The sequence below is a fragment of the Apteryx mantelli genome, chromosome 4 (genome assembly GCF_036417845.1).
Source record: "Apteryx mantelli isolate bAptMan1 chromosome 4, bAptMan1.hap1, whole genome shotgun sequence".
In the NCBI taxonomy this organism is placed as follows: Eukaryota; Metazoa; Chordata; class Aves; order Apterygiformes; family Apterygidae; genus Apteryx; species Apteryx mantelli.
In genome coordinates, this window is record NC_089981.1 from 73,384,529 (window position 1) to 73,396,612 (window position 12,084).

Sequence of the window (12,084 nt, forward strand, 5' to 3'; positions counted from 1 at the left end):
CCCAAACTATAAGCATTCATGATAAGAGACAGGTCCTAACAAAACACCTCTGTGCAGGACAGACCTAAGGCGGGAGAACAGGTCAGAGAGATGTCAGAGGGGGAGTTTATTTGATAATTTGGGGCATGCATTGGCTTCTCAGCACTTACAGCCCACTGCCAGAACCACAACAGAAATGAACAATGGATGTTCAGGAGCACCGTCTTCCCTGGAACAGGGATCAAGTTCCAGTTGCAGAAAAAAATCCATCCAGTGTTAATATGCAATATGCAATGGCATGAATCAAAGTGTGTAGAGCAATGGGAGAGCAACCGGCACAACAGGAGCCAGCCTCTCCTTGAGACAGCAGCTGGACAACAAAGGGTTTGCTATAGAGTTTAGCAAAGCTGAGCACTGAGCCTAGTGCTTATCTGGTAAGAGTGGGTGATCTCCAGACCTGCATGCAACAACAAGACTGTTTATGTATTTCTTGAAAACAGGTTTTACCCTAGTAGGCACACAAGGAGAGAATGCAAAGAATCACCTCCATCTGAGAACAGCTAGGCTCACTTAACAGCCTTTTAAAACATATTTTATAGACATCCTGCTATGTTAATAAGAGTGATTGAAAGTTTTTGCTGATTTTGAAAGATTTATAGCATGATGGAAAGAAACTGGAGACACTGAGAGTCAGTCCTTAAGTGATGGATTTAAATCATAATGCTTAGTTTATTCATTAGCCATAGAAATAATTCATGGATGACATTATAGCAGGACAATTCCTTGACAATTTATGCCTAATGTCACTGTCTTTCAAAGTTTTTTGCTGAACTGCGGACTGCAAAGGGACATTTACAGTGTTACAGTGGAATAATCTATTGTCTCAGAGCTTTTCTATTTTTTGTTGCTATTATTTTTTTAATGTCCTAGGAAAAGAGTTGGAACATGTGAGAAAGTAGACCAAACTGGCTGAGGGGAAATCACAACTGACTAAACAGCAAAAGGATATGTGAGAAAAGGGATTCTGTAGGAACTGGCTCAGGAGAATACTGACCATCAGCAAGTGCCTGAGTAAACGTAATACAATTATAATAGAATTGTTTCCTGTTTGGATAGAGCTTTTGGTGAGTAACTCAGAACTAAAAAGGATCTGGACAAAGCCACACAGCAGAGAGAATTCTCTTATAAAAATAACAGAAGAATTTGCAAGAAACTGTTTTTTTTTCCCCAAAATTTGGGAAATGTATTAATAACTTGAATTACTCAGCCGTGGAAAACACTGCATATTTAAACTGACTTTTTTTTTAATTTTTGTTTGTTCATTTGATACAGAAATTGATCATTTACTTGTGAATATCCTAAGTCAGAGAGTAGTTAGTAGCACTAACTAGTTCATATATGCAAACACTGTAGCCCATTATAACTCATGCCCAATACATGCCCAGCATGCCCAATAACTCATCAATTACTTCTCAGTAGGATTGACAACTTTCCCCATGAAAAGTATGGTGCTGGTTGCTTTATCAAAAACAATAAAAATGAAGGGCCTGTTGAATCTGATGGTAACAGAAGGATGAAAAACTTTGTTAATGATTATGGCTGTGGCTCCTGCAGCCTCAGTTCCAGTCTCATCCACTTCCAGCAGGGCCTTGTGAATTGCCTGCAGGGAAAAGAAGCAAAAATTATGGTGTATATATGGGACAGCAACTAGGAGGGGCAGATAAACTCTTTTCTTAAGGAATATTTGGTAGAAGAAAGGATCAATAAAATCCAGTGGACCCAATTGTATAGTAAATCTCCAACAGCCTGCAACAGGAGTGTGTTCCATGCCAGGACTGAACTGTGGACCCTACAAATGGACACACTTTAGATGAAGCCTCACTAGTGTTGAGTAGAGAGGAACAATAACAGTCCATGCACTAGCTAGTTTCTTTTCTTAGATGGCTTGGACTTCCACTTAAAACACTTTTTCTATTGTTCAAAGATTAATGGAACACAGCTATGTAAATGTTAATTTAGGGGCAGTATTTGGACATCTTTGCCATATTAAATAGTAGCTTTAGCTGACAAGGTGCAATTCTGCCACTGAAAACTGGAAGTTTCCAGGAAACTTTGAGAAGATTAAGAAATGAGGTGCTAATCAACACAAATATCATGACATATCCTTCACTTACGGTTTACTTGACACAACTGCATGTAAACAATTGTATTCCAGTGCCTAGAAATCATAGAAATTCTTGTCCCCTTTTCCCATGTACTTAATATCCAGCCTTTTAATAGCGATATTAAAATAATTCAGAAGTGGAACATTAGAGCCTCTCTGTAGAAAAGCACAATTACTAAGCAAGCCCATGGATGTCAGTAAGTTTTGCTTATAACTTCAGTAGGACAAGGATGGAAAACAAGTCTTTAAGAGTTCCAGATATAATTGATCACAAGTATCAACAAACTTCACTAGCACCATCTCTCTCTAGTAACTTACTTGTGAAACCTGGAGATCACGGTTGCCAGTAATTCCAGACAGATCAGCATTGCTAGAGAATACATCAGTAATGCCCATTTCCTTGAACAGTTTTTCAACATCGTAAGACCCACTGATAGAAATCCTTGGTAAGTGAAGATTTACTCTTCTGTTGAACAGAGAAAACAAAACGGTAGTGAAGCATGGCAATCTTATTTCAGCCAGCAGGCTGAATAGTATGTAATGCAGTGACACTTGAAAGTATTCTTTTGATTTCTAATGTGTTGATGGTGGCATTTGTATTCCCTGAGCAATTTGGGCATCCAGAGAGAGATGCATCATTTTCTTGTACCTAGATCCTCTCTTTGATTTTAGTTACTCTTGAATAAGACTGATTTCTTCCTTGCCACTGTTTTATTCCAGTGCCAGGACACACACACCTAGCAGACGTTTGTGGGAATAGCAGGCTGCAGAGACTGTAAGCAGATGGTCTGAGCACAGAGACTGGAGGTATAACAAAGAGTGGAAAGGCTAAAAGGGAAAAGAAGGATAAAATCCAAGACACAGTGAAGAAAATGAACTACATTAGCAGCATGAAAGAAGAGGCATGTAGCCAAAAGGTAGACAGGTAAGTCCTGAGGTAGTTGTTGGACTGCTATGACCACTTCTGTCAGGTCAGAGAGTCTGCAGTGGCAAATCAGTTATGCTCTAGTCTGACTAATCTTGGGAATCATTTAAAGCCCCGCTTCATAAAATCAGTGTACTAAATCCAGGAGGAGATCTGAAATGAATGCTTTCTCTCAAAAATAACATTATTTTCTAAAGTACAATAATCAATCTACCAAGAGTTACCTGGTTTCAAGTTTGTTATCCCATTTACAAATAGTTTCTTTTGAGAGAGCATCTTCCACTTGTTTCATCTTTCCGTCATCAGGCAGAATGAACAATGCTCGTGTGGTGCCTTGGTAAGGCAGCTCTACCACCTCGCAAGAGAGATCCTGGTCATAGTAACTGTTATAGTTAGTTTCACGTCGCATCATGTTGACACTAACAGATGCATTTATGTTCACAAAGAAACCATCCTCATAGGTATACTCAGGATCAAAAGGTTTTTCCCAGGCAGCTAATGGGGGAAAAGAGAAGATGTTGCACTTGAACATGCAAGGATCATAAAAATGGCTGATATAAATCAGACCAACTTGAATGTTAGGATGTTGAAGAGCTGTGTATGGGAGAAGGGGATCACCAGATCACTTCAACCTTCTGCATAACACACAGTGAAGTATTTTAGTTGTGCAGCGAGCTCAGCAGTTAGCAGTTTGAGTTTGACTAAGTCCTATCTTGCTGAAAAACAACCAAAGGTTGATGAGGAGCAATCAAGACTCCTGCTTCTACTGTTGCCATATGTTCCCATCACTCTCTTGTGCCTTTTATCTCATTTAAATTCACAGGCTTAAACATGTGGCCACAGGATCTCATCATGACTTTTCTGCCTTTCCATATCCCCCTGTTAGGCCATGTCAGATACAAGCTGAGTGCACTCAGTCTGGTTAGGAATTCATCAATAGAATAAAGAACCCTAAAATTCAAGCAGGGCTTCAGAAGCACAGGCCCTCAAAATGCTAGGTCACAAATTTTCAGGCAGGGTACCTCATAGGTTTGTCATAATACTGGGGACCCTGGAAGTGCAAGGATGTCAGTCCCCTAAAGGTCTGACTGGCCCATATGCTCAATACGGAGATCTTAGAAACATCCTTGGTTATGACACCCCAGACCAGACAGACTGCTCGCAGCAGATCCATGGCTGTGAGGCAGCCCATCGCAGGGGGACTACACTGTCCACAGCTTTCAGGAAAACTGGAGAAAAATCAAGCAATCAATATTTCTCAATAGTCAGACACCCTGCTTTTGGCCAGGCCTAATCTTTACCTTGGCGGTTCTGCACAATTTAGCTCTTTCCCATATAGTCACTCTGCTAATAAATCATTAAGAGTCCCTTACAACTTCTTTTTTCTGTATCAAAATTATCCATTAGAATATTATGCTCAATTTCTTACCTTTAAAATAAATGTAATTAACAAGAACCATCATAGTACTTCTATCAAGATGACCAATTAATTCAGGAATTTTTCCCTTGGTTTTCTCCTTTACATAATTATTGATTTGCCTCTTGGATTCTTCTTCCTTATGGAAATTGCTAGAAAAAAATTCTGCATCATAGAATCGTTTGGTATTTTTTAAAAATGCCTCCTGTGGTTCATACCCAATAGCTGTAAAAAGCGCATTTCCTATATTTAATGTGATGTTAACATCAGTACAATTCAGTACTGCTAAAACTTTATGAAAACTTTCGTGTATATCTTCTACATGAGCCTCAGCAACACTGTCAAAGCCCAGTCCTTCAAAAATCTGAGACAAAGTGGTTGACTTAGCACCAAGAGCCAGCAGTGCAAAGGCAGAGGAGATGCTCATGGGAGAAAAGAAAACATTTTTGTCAGCTTCTCTTGATATAGCCTGCTTGTAAAATCTAAATACAAAATCTGCATAGGTAGAGCCTTGTTTGTGACAGTCATGCTTTAATAAATTTTCTGCTCCATCATGCAGATTCGTATTATTGACTTCATGGCATACGTCTCCATGGTGGCAATGGGTTACAGCAGAAAGACCAGCAAGGAACAAACACAGGCACAGGAGATGCTTCATCTTCTTTTCAAATTATTCTGTCACAAAATAAACAGTCATTAGATGAGCAGAAGGTAATGATGACCTTTGCAGTAAGTAATAATGAATAGTTTGTTATCATAAATAAACAAAGCAACTATAACGATCTAGTATACATACTGTATTTAAAGTGGCTGTGTACACAATTTCAAGTGACATTAATAAATTCAACCAAATTATTAATTAAAATGTCAGCTGTAATAAAACCACAATTCTCCACTGTAACTGCTTAGAAAAGACTGTTCTTTGTTGGCTATGAAAGTATAGAGCCAAAGAGCATAATAATCTCTATTAACAGTGATATTATCTTCCCTGTATCATTGTCTCCTATAGGGTACAGCTAAACAAACAAGTTACCATGAGGTAAGACAGGGTGTGGGTTTCAGAGACATCAAGTACTCTGCGGTACCTGCCCATATACACTGTGGTAAATGTGAGGTAACTCAAGGCAGCTCACTTTTCACTGAAAGTGGGATAAACTCCAGCACTTTCATTAGGGTAGAAACACACAGGCAGACAACTATCGGGGACTTTCTGGTACACCTTAAATGCACATCCTTGTTTACTTCACCGTTACCTATTCATGTGGCCAGTCATCAGCCACAACTGATAATTTAGGGATGAAAGTCATTTACACAAACTTCAGGCAAAATTCGAGGCATAAGCCTGGAGCAGGCTGTAGCATGTCAGCAGTGTACTCAAAAGTAGGCATAAAGGCATGTGGGACACGGCAGGTTTACACCTGGTGATGAGGGGCATGTTTGGAACACAGGCCCCCCCCTGTTCAGAGGGCTGCAGCAGGTGATTGTGACTGGTTAAATGGGGCCATGCCCCTCACCACCGGATAACCCGGTAACATGGCCACAGCCTCATGGTACGTGTGGGTCCCTCTAGGGCGGAGGAAGGACCAGTTCCAGCACAGGCCCTAGCTCATATGTCCGTATGCCATGTTCTGGCTGCCCAGGCAGAAAATGACAGACTCCTTATCTGCAGGGAATATGGTGTACATATGTCAGAAATTCCACAAAATGGCATATCAGTGCAACCTAGAGCTTCCCCAGGTTCCCAAATGTGTATTCTGTTATAAATAGCTTATGATAAATGGGAGACCAACCATGAAGACAACTGGGCCTTGCTGGTAGTGCATGCAATGTATCACATTAACTGGGTCCAAGAGGAAAAGAGGAACACAGTTCCTGTTTGGACACTCTAGAGTATTGCTGTTGAAGATGACAGGTTTCTTCACTATGTTCTTTCTCTTAAAGTTGGCATGAGATGCTTCACACAAGCCTCCTGCATTTCATAGGAGCTGGAACAAGTCTCTATTGAACTTAGTTCCCTGCTATTTTGGGGAGGCACAGCACATAAAAGCTCTTTCAAAACTTAACAAGCTATCTATAAGATTTTTGCCCTCACATCTTCTACATGAAAACTTTTCTAGAACTTTTCTACTTTTATGCTTACTGCTTCTTCCAGTTTCCAGTCGGTGTGCCTGTTTGAACTCATTCCTTCTCTTCCTGGAGTGTATTTCCCCAGGTCATTTACAGCAAGCACAAGTATCATCCCACAACTTTTGTCTGGCTAAGGTGAGGTTCTTATTCATTCCCAGATGTGAGAGACCACTGTGTCTATTATATAAACAAGATCTAGGTAGAGTTTCTGATGGCAGCCCAAGTTCTAGTATTCTTGGTGATTAACCAACTGCTTTGTTTCTTTAATGATATGGTGATCTTTCTTGTTTGTATAGCCAACATATATACTGGCTGCATACTCTCATATTTTCCAGGATCTGCATGAGTCCAGGTAGTTATCACTGTACTGACCTGCAGTGAGAGGGGGTGATGCTAAATTTTAATCTCCTTAAACCAAAAGATGAGGATGGCCCTGGATGGGAATATGAATCAACTACTTGCATCTATTTCAAGCAGAAATTTCCCCCTTCTTCCCAGAAAAAAAATCCTTATGTAATGCAGTAAATCACAGAATCACAGAATCACAGAATCGCTGAGGTTGGAAGGGACCTCTGGAGATCATCTAGTCCAACCCCCCTGCTCAAGCAGGGTCACCTAGAGCACATTGCACAGGATTGCATCCAGGCGCGTTTTGAATATCTCCAGAGAAGGAGACTCCACCACCTCTCGGGGCAACCTGTGCCAGTGCTCTGTCACCCTCACAGTGATGAAGTTTTTCCTCATGTTAAGATGGAAGTGTCTGTCTTTCAGTTTGTGCCCATTGCCTCGCGTCCTGTCGCTCGGCACCACTGAAAAGAGTCTGGTCCCATCCTCTCAACACCCTCCCTTCAGATACTTGTACACATTAATAACATCTCCTCTCAGCCTTCTCTTCTCCAAGCTAAACAGGCCCAGCTCTCTCAGCCTTTCCTCATAAGAGAGATGCTCCAGTCCCCTAATCATCTTTGTGGCCCTTCGCTGGACTTGCTCCAGTAGTGCCACATCCCTCTTGTACTGGGGAGCCCAGAACTGGACGCAGTACTCCAGATGTGGCCTCACCAGGGCTGAGCAGAGGGGGAGAATCACCTCCCTCGACCTGCTGGCAACACTCTTCCTGATGCACCCCAGCATACCATTGGCCTTCTTGGCCACAAGGGCACCTTGCTGCCTCATGCTTAACTTGGTGTCCACCAGCACTCCCAGGTCCTTCTCTGCAGAGCTGCTTTCCAGCAGGTCAACCCCCAACCTGTACTGGTGCAGGGGGTTATTCCTCCCCAGGTGCAGGACCCTGCACTTGCCTTTGTTGAACTTCATGAGGTTCCTCTCTGCCCACCTCTCCAGCCTGTCCAAGTCTCTTTGAATGGCAGCACAGCCCTCTGGTGTATCAGCCACTCCTCCCAGTTTTGTATCGTCAGCAAACTTGCTGAGGGTGCACTCTGTGCCTTCATCCAGGTCATTGATGAAGAAGTTGAACAAGACTGGACCCAGTACTGACCCCTGGGGGACACCGCTAGCTACAGGCCTCCAACTAGACTCTGTGCCACTGATCACAACTCTCAAGCAACCACATATACAAAGACTGCTTCACAAGTATTTTTATAGAGTATTTTTCTCTAGTTATTTGAGATATCGCACACTTGATCAAATGATAACAGGAGGATTTTTATCTGTCTGAGACAAACCCTGATCCATGATCACTTCCTATGTCCAAACAAAGCTTAACCTAAATTTCAAAGAATTTCTGAAGTACAGAATATGATTTGTCTATAGCTAGTTCATATTAGGCATGACTCAGAACTCCACTCTTAACTTCTGCTAGTAATAGATCAGCTCAAAAACTTCTGTTAGTACTACAGTCCTCTACTAGAAATAGGAGAGAAGTCATTCTACCAGAAGCTGGAAAACACTGAAAAATTGTCATCAAGTTTCCCCCACATGCTTTTTTCTCTTTAGAGATATTAATTAAATTAATTTCAACACTTTGAAATTTGAAAATTATAGACAGCAAAATTTTATGATTACCATGTCAAAGATGAAGAGACTGGAAAGACTATTAAATATGGGATTTTTTTTTTATACCCCAATAAGAAATTCAGAAATTAAATCTCTGCCAAACACACATATTGGTCTGTCTGTGAAAATAAAAGGGGTAATTACACTCAGAAATTGTGGCCTTCCATCCTTCCCCTACAGTCACCCCAATCCTAATTAAAGACCCCGGCCTTCGTGATGGTTCCATTGTTATTTTATATATTGAGTCACCAGGAGAGTTTATAAATTGGAACTTGTGGTCAGCCACTAGGGGCATTATGCTAATTCTGAGTCACAGCAAAGGCTGTATCCAACCTAAAAGGTGATTTCATCAACATTCTGCTTTACTAACTGCTTAAAAAAATCACAACCTCAAAGGTTATTTTACTCTAATTTCAAGCTAAGAATACTTCCTCTAGAACAGGAGGTTCCATTGGTCCCTTGGATGTTTGTTTATTTACTATTTCATGGCAACAGCTGCACAGAACAATGTCACAAATATACGAATGATATGAGCTGAACATGAAAATTCCTCAGACCACAGAAACCATCAGGTTCAAGCCTCTTTGAAAAATGAATGCACTACTTACAAAACCAGAAGTATCCTGCTGTGTTCGACCGACCAAGCTGTTCTCCACACTGTTACTTATATTGCTAAATCATCTTCTGCTTAGTTTCCACTGTTAAACATTAAACAGAATAGATAAAAATTAGAGACACACAAAAAAGGAGGAAACAGAGCAAATATTGATGAAACAAGGTTTCCAAGGTCACAGTTCAGCCAATGGAGCTAACAATCATGTGCCATTTGAATGGTAGCTGTGACTTTCTGTCTGTTGCCTCTGACCATGTGGAGGATCTTAGCACAAACACTGTGCAATCAGGACCCTACTGGAAATCAGGAGTATCTGGAACCACTGGAAACAGATGTTGACACTTGGTGTCAAAAGTCAGACTTTCTGTGCTGAGCTGAAGCACACAAACAGCTGACAGTCATACAACACAGAAGCTCGGCTCTCTTCCAAATTCCAGACCAGAGTCAAGTCTTCCTCCTGATCCTCAACCTGAATATGCACTCCAAGTTATTGCCTGTACCTTTTCAATCTGATAGTAATCCCATGCCACTGAGAGGATATATGGTAGCTATGCTTCCTTGATGGATTTCCTACTACATACCTTAGTAAAGAGGCTGACATGGGCCCCTCATGTGTCTGTTCTGTGTGCACCTGAGTTACTGCCACAGGTAGGTGGTGGGAACAGAAGTAGCAAGCTGTTCCTTACTCCCACACATGCAGTCATGCACACACTTACTTCTCCTTCCCTTGGCCCCTCTCCCTACAAACTAAAATTGTTAGTGAAAAAAAGTACTGCTTGTTCCTATTAACTTTTCCCAGTAGGAACAAAATGCTAGAGAATTATGCTGATCAAATTTATCCAGTTAGCAACCAAGAGCATAATTGAGTAGTGACATGACATCTGTTTCCCCAGTTGTGACCACTCTTTTGCTCCTATACTTGTCTACCCATATGAGTAATTTTGTCATTACAAACATAGATAAACAGAGAGAACATGGCTAAACCTTGTTTCGACATTCCGACTCTTTGTTTTTCTCTTTCCTTCTTTTTTCCTTTCCTTTGTAGTTGTTCCTTCCAATGCCAGCTGCAAAATGTCACAAAAACAGTACGGAGATTATTTTACGCATCAAATCTTAAGTGAGTGAAAGATTGTGGTGGTCAAGGACAAGCTGTGTTACAAAGCCTCTTGTTTTCTTTTTCATTTGCCAGGCCTTGTAATTACTGTTTTGTTTTTAACACCATTAAGCTACACTTTAACAAGGCATTTCCCTGACATTTCATTATAGTTGCAGCGATAAGGTGCTACGCCAACTTTTGTTCAAACTAAACCGATGAACACCTGCACATATGCCAGGTATACCATGCACTGCCATGAACCAGTTAGAGTCCCACCTTTTCACAGACCATAATTTTCAACCTAAAACCACACCATGACACTGCATTAACCAGATTCACACTGGTCATTCATTTAGTGACTAGATCCTGCTTCTCTATTAATTATTTTTAATAGGAATAAAAGTCCAGAATACCAAAATAACCAAATTCATGTGGTTTGTTACTTCTGATAATTAAGACCACACTCAACCAGTGACAAAGTCTACTTTACTCAAGTCTAAGTTACTGCTGCGTTGGTGGCTTGAACTGTACTTCATGGAGATCACTATTTATTCCACTCCCCAACTTATATTTGACTTCTTTATAAGAATTGACTTGTAGAGCGTTTCATGCATTTACCAACCTCTTGTGAACAACTTCCTGCCAGTTTCTGTTGTTTTGAGCAAATCATTCCAAACAGTCAGCAGGTTTAAAGACATCCTAATTAACTGATGGCTTGTATAAACGCTTACTGGACAACAACAGAATCACTCATCTTGTCCACTGTTTTTCTACACCTAAAGTCAGAAAATTACAGTTTTGGTGCCAATTTAGTAACAATAATAACTATTCTGGGATTATGGCTCACAGATATACAAGTTACTTTAAATATCAAAAACTCTTTATCCTGATGGATTTATTATATCATATTATTAGGCAATACAAAGATTTGTAAGTATGAAGTACTGAGACCACAAGTATATTGGCACAGCAGCAACATGAGGGAAATGAGTGCGGAGTTAGGAAGGAAAATGGACTTCCTCTCCCCCCCTCCCACGTAGTTTCTAGTTATATTAATAAATTTTGGGAAGGATCACACAGTAAGAGTGCAGGGAGAACTGTTAAGACTAAAGATCTATGTCTATTTGGTGAACTATGCTTCTTCTAGCCTGGATGAGATATATGAAGAAAAAAGGCCTTATTCGCACTTGATGGCTAAACCATACTCTCAATATTTCCTCGAGACTCTCTCCACCGTGCTGCCAGGAAGGCAAAATTCCTTAGTTTAGAAAGAATATGAAACGGGGATGAAATACAGTCTGCATATAGTGATGAGAACACTCACTGGGAGAGAGAAGTTCTGCTCCCAGAGCTGCTCTTCGTTTGAATTACTGTCACTAATAACATGCACAAACTATGTAGGGAGCAGGGAGAAGAATTTATAAAACTGTTTTATACAGATGGCAATGACCAACACTAATAATCAATTTTCAGTTGCAAGAACAATTACAAGTTACCAGATAAGTGTAGCATGTGCCTTACATGTATGGTGTAACAACAAAAATGACTAAACCTCCTACTGCTGTTTCAGAAGAGTGGAGGTCGGCAGATATAGGACAGGACTTACAGCAGACCTGAGGCCTTCTGAAGAAGCAGCAGAAGAGTAGGCCGGATTGTCTAACATTAGAAAACTTTATTTAGCCCTCCAAGTGACTCCCAAAATCTTTCAGAGAGGACCTGTTTCTCACTATTTCTGTGTGTAACAGCTTGC

At 40.7% G+C, this 12,084-nt stretch overlaps 1 protein-coding gene across 1 annotated transcript; it reads right to left on the reverse strand.

The window, feature by feature from the left end:
- Positions 1–696: 696 nt before the first annotated feature.
- On the reverse strand, positions 697–9,271 carry LOC106483128 (alpha-1-antiproteinase-like). The gene is made up of 5 exons (XM_013940987.2): positions 9,234–9,271; positions 4,498–5,160; positions 3,293–3,563; positions 2,462–2,609; positions 697–1,639 (listed from the first exon to the last, which is right to left on the reverse strand). The coding sequence occupies exons 2-5, from the start codon at positions 5,141–5,143 to the stop codon at positions 1,445–1,447; spliced, it is 1,260 nt and encodes a 419-aa protein (XP_013796441.1). The 5' UTR covers positions 5,144–5,160; positions 9,234–9,271; the 3' UTR covers positions 697–1,444.
- Between the last annotated feature and the right edge of the window lie 2,813 nt (positions 9,272–12,084).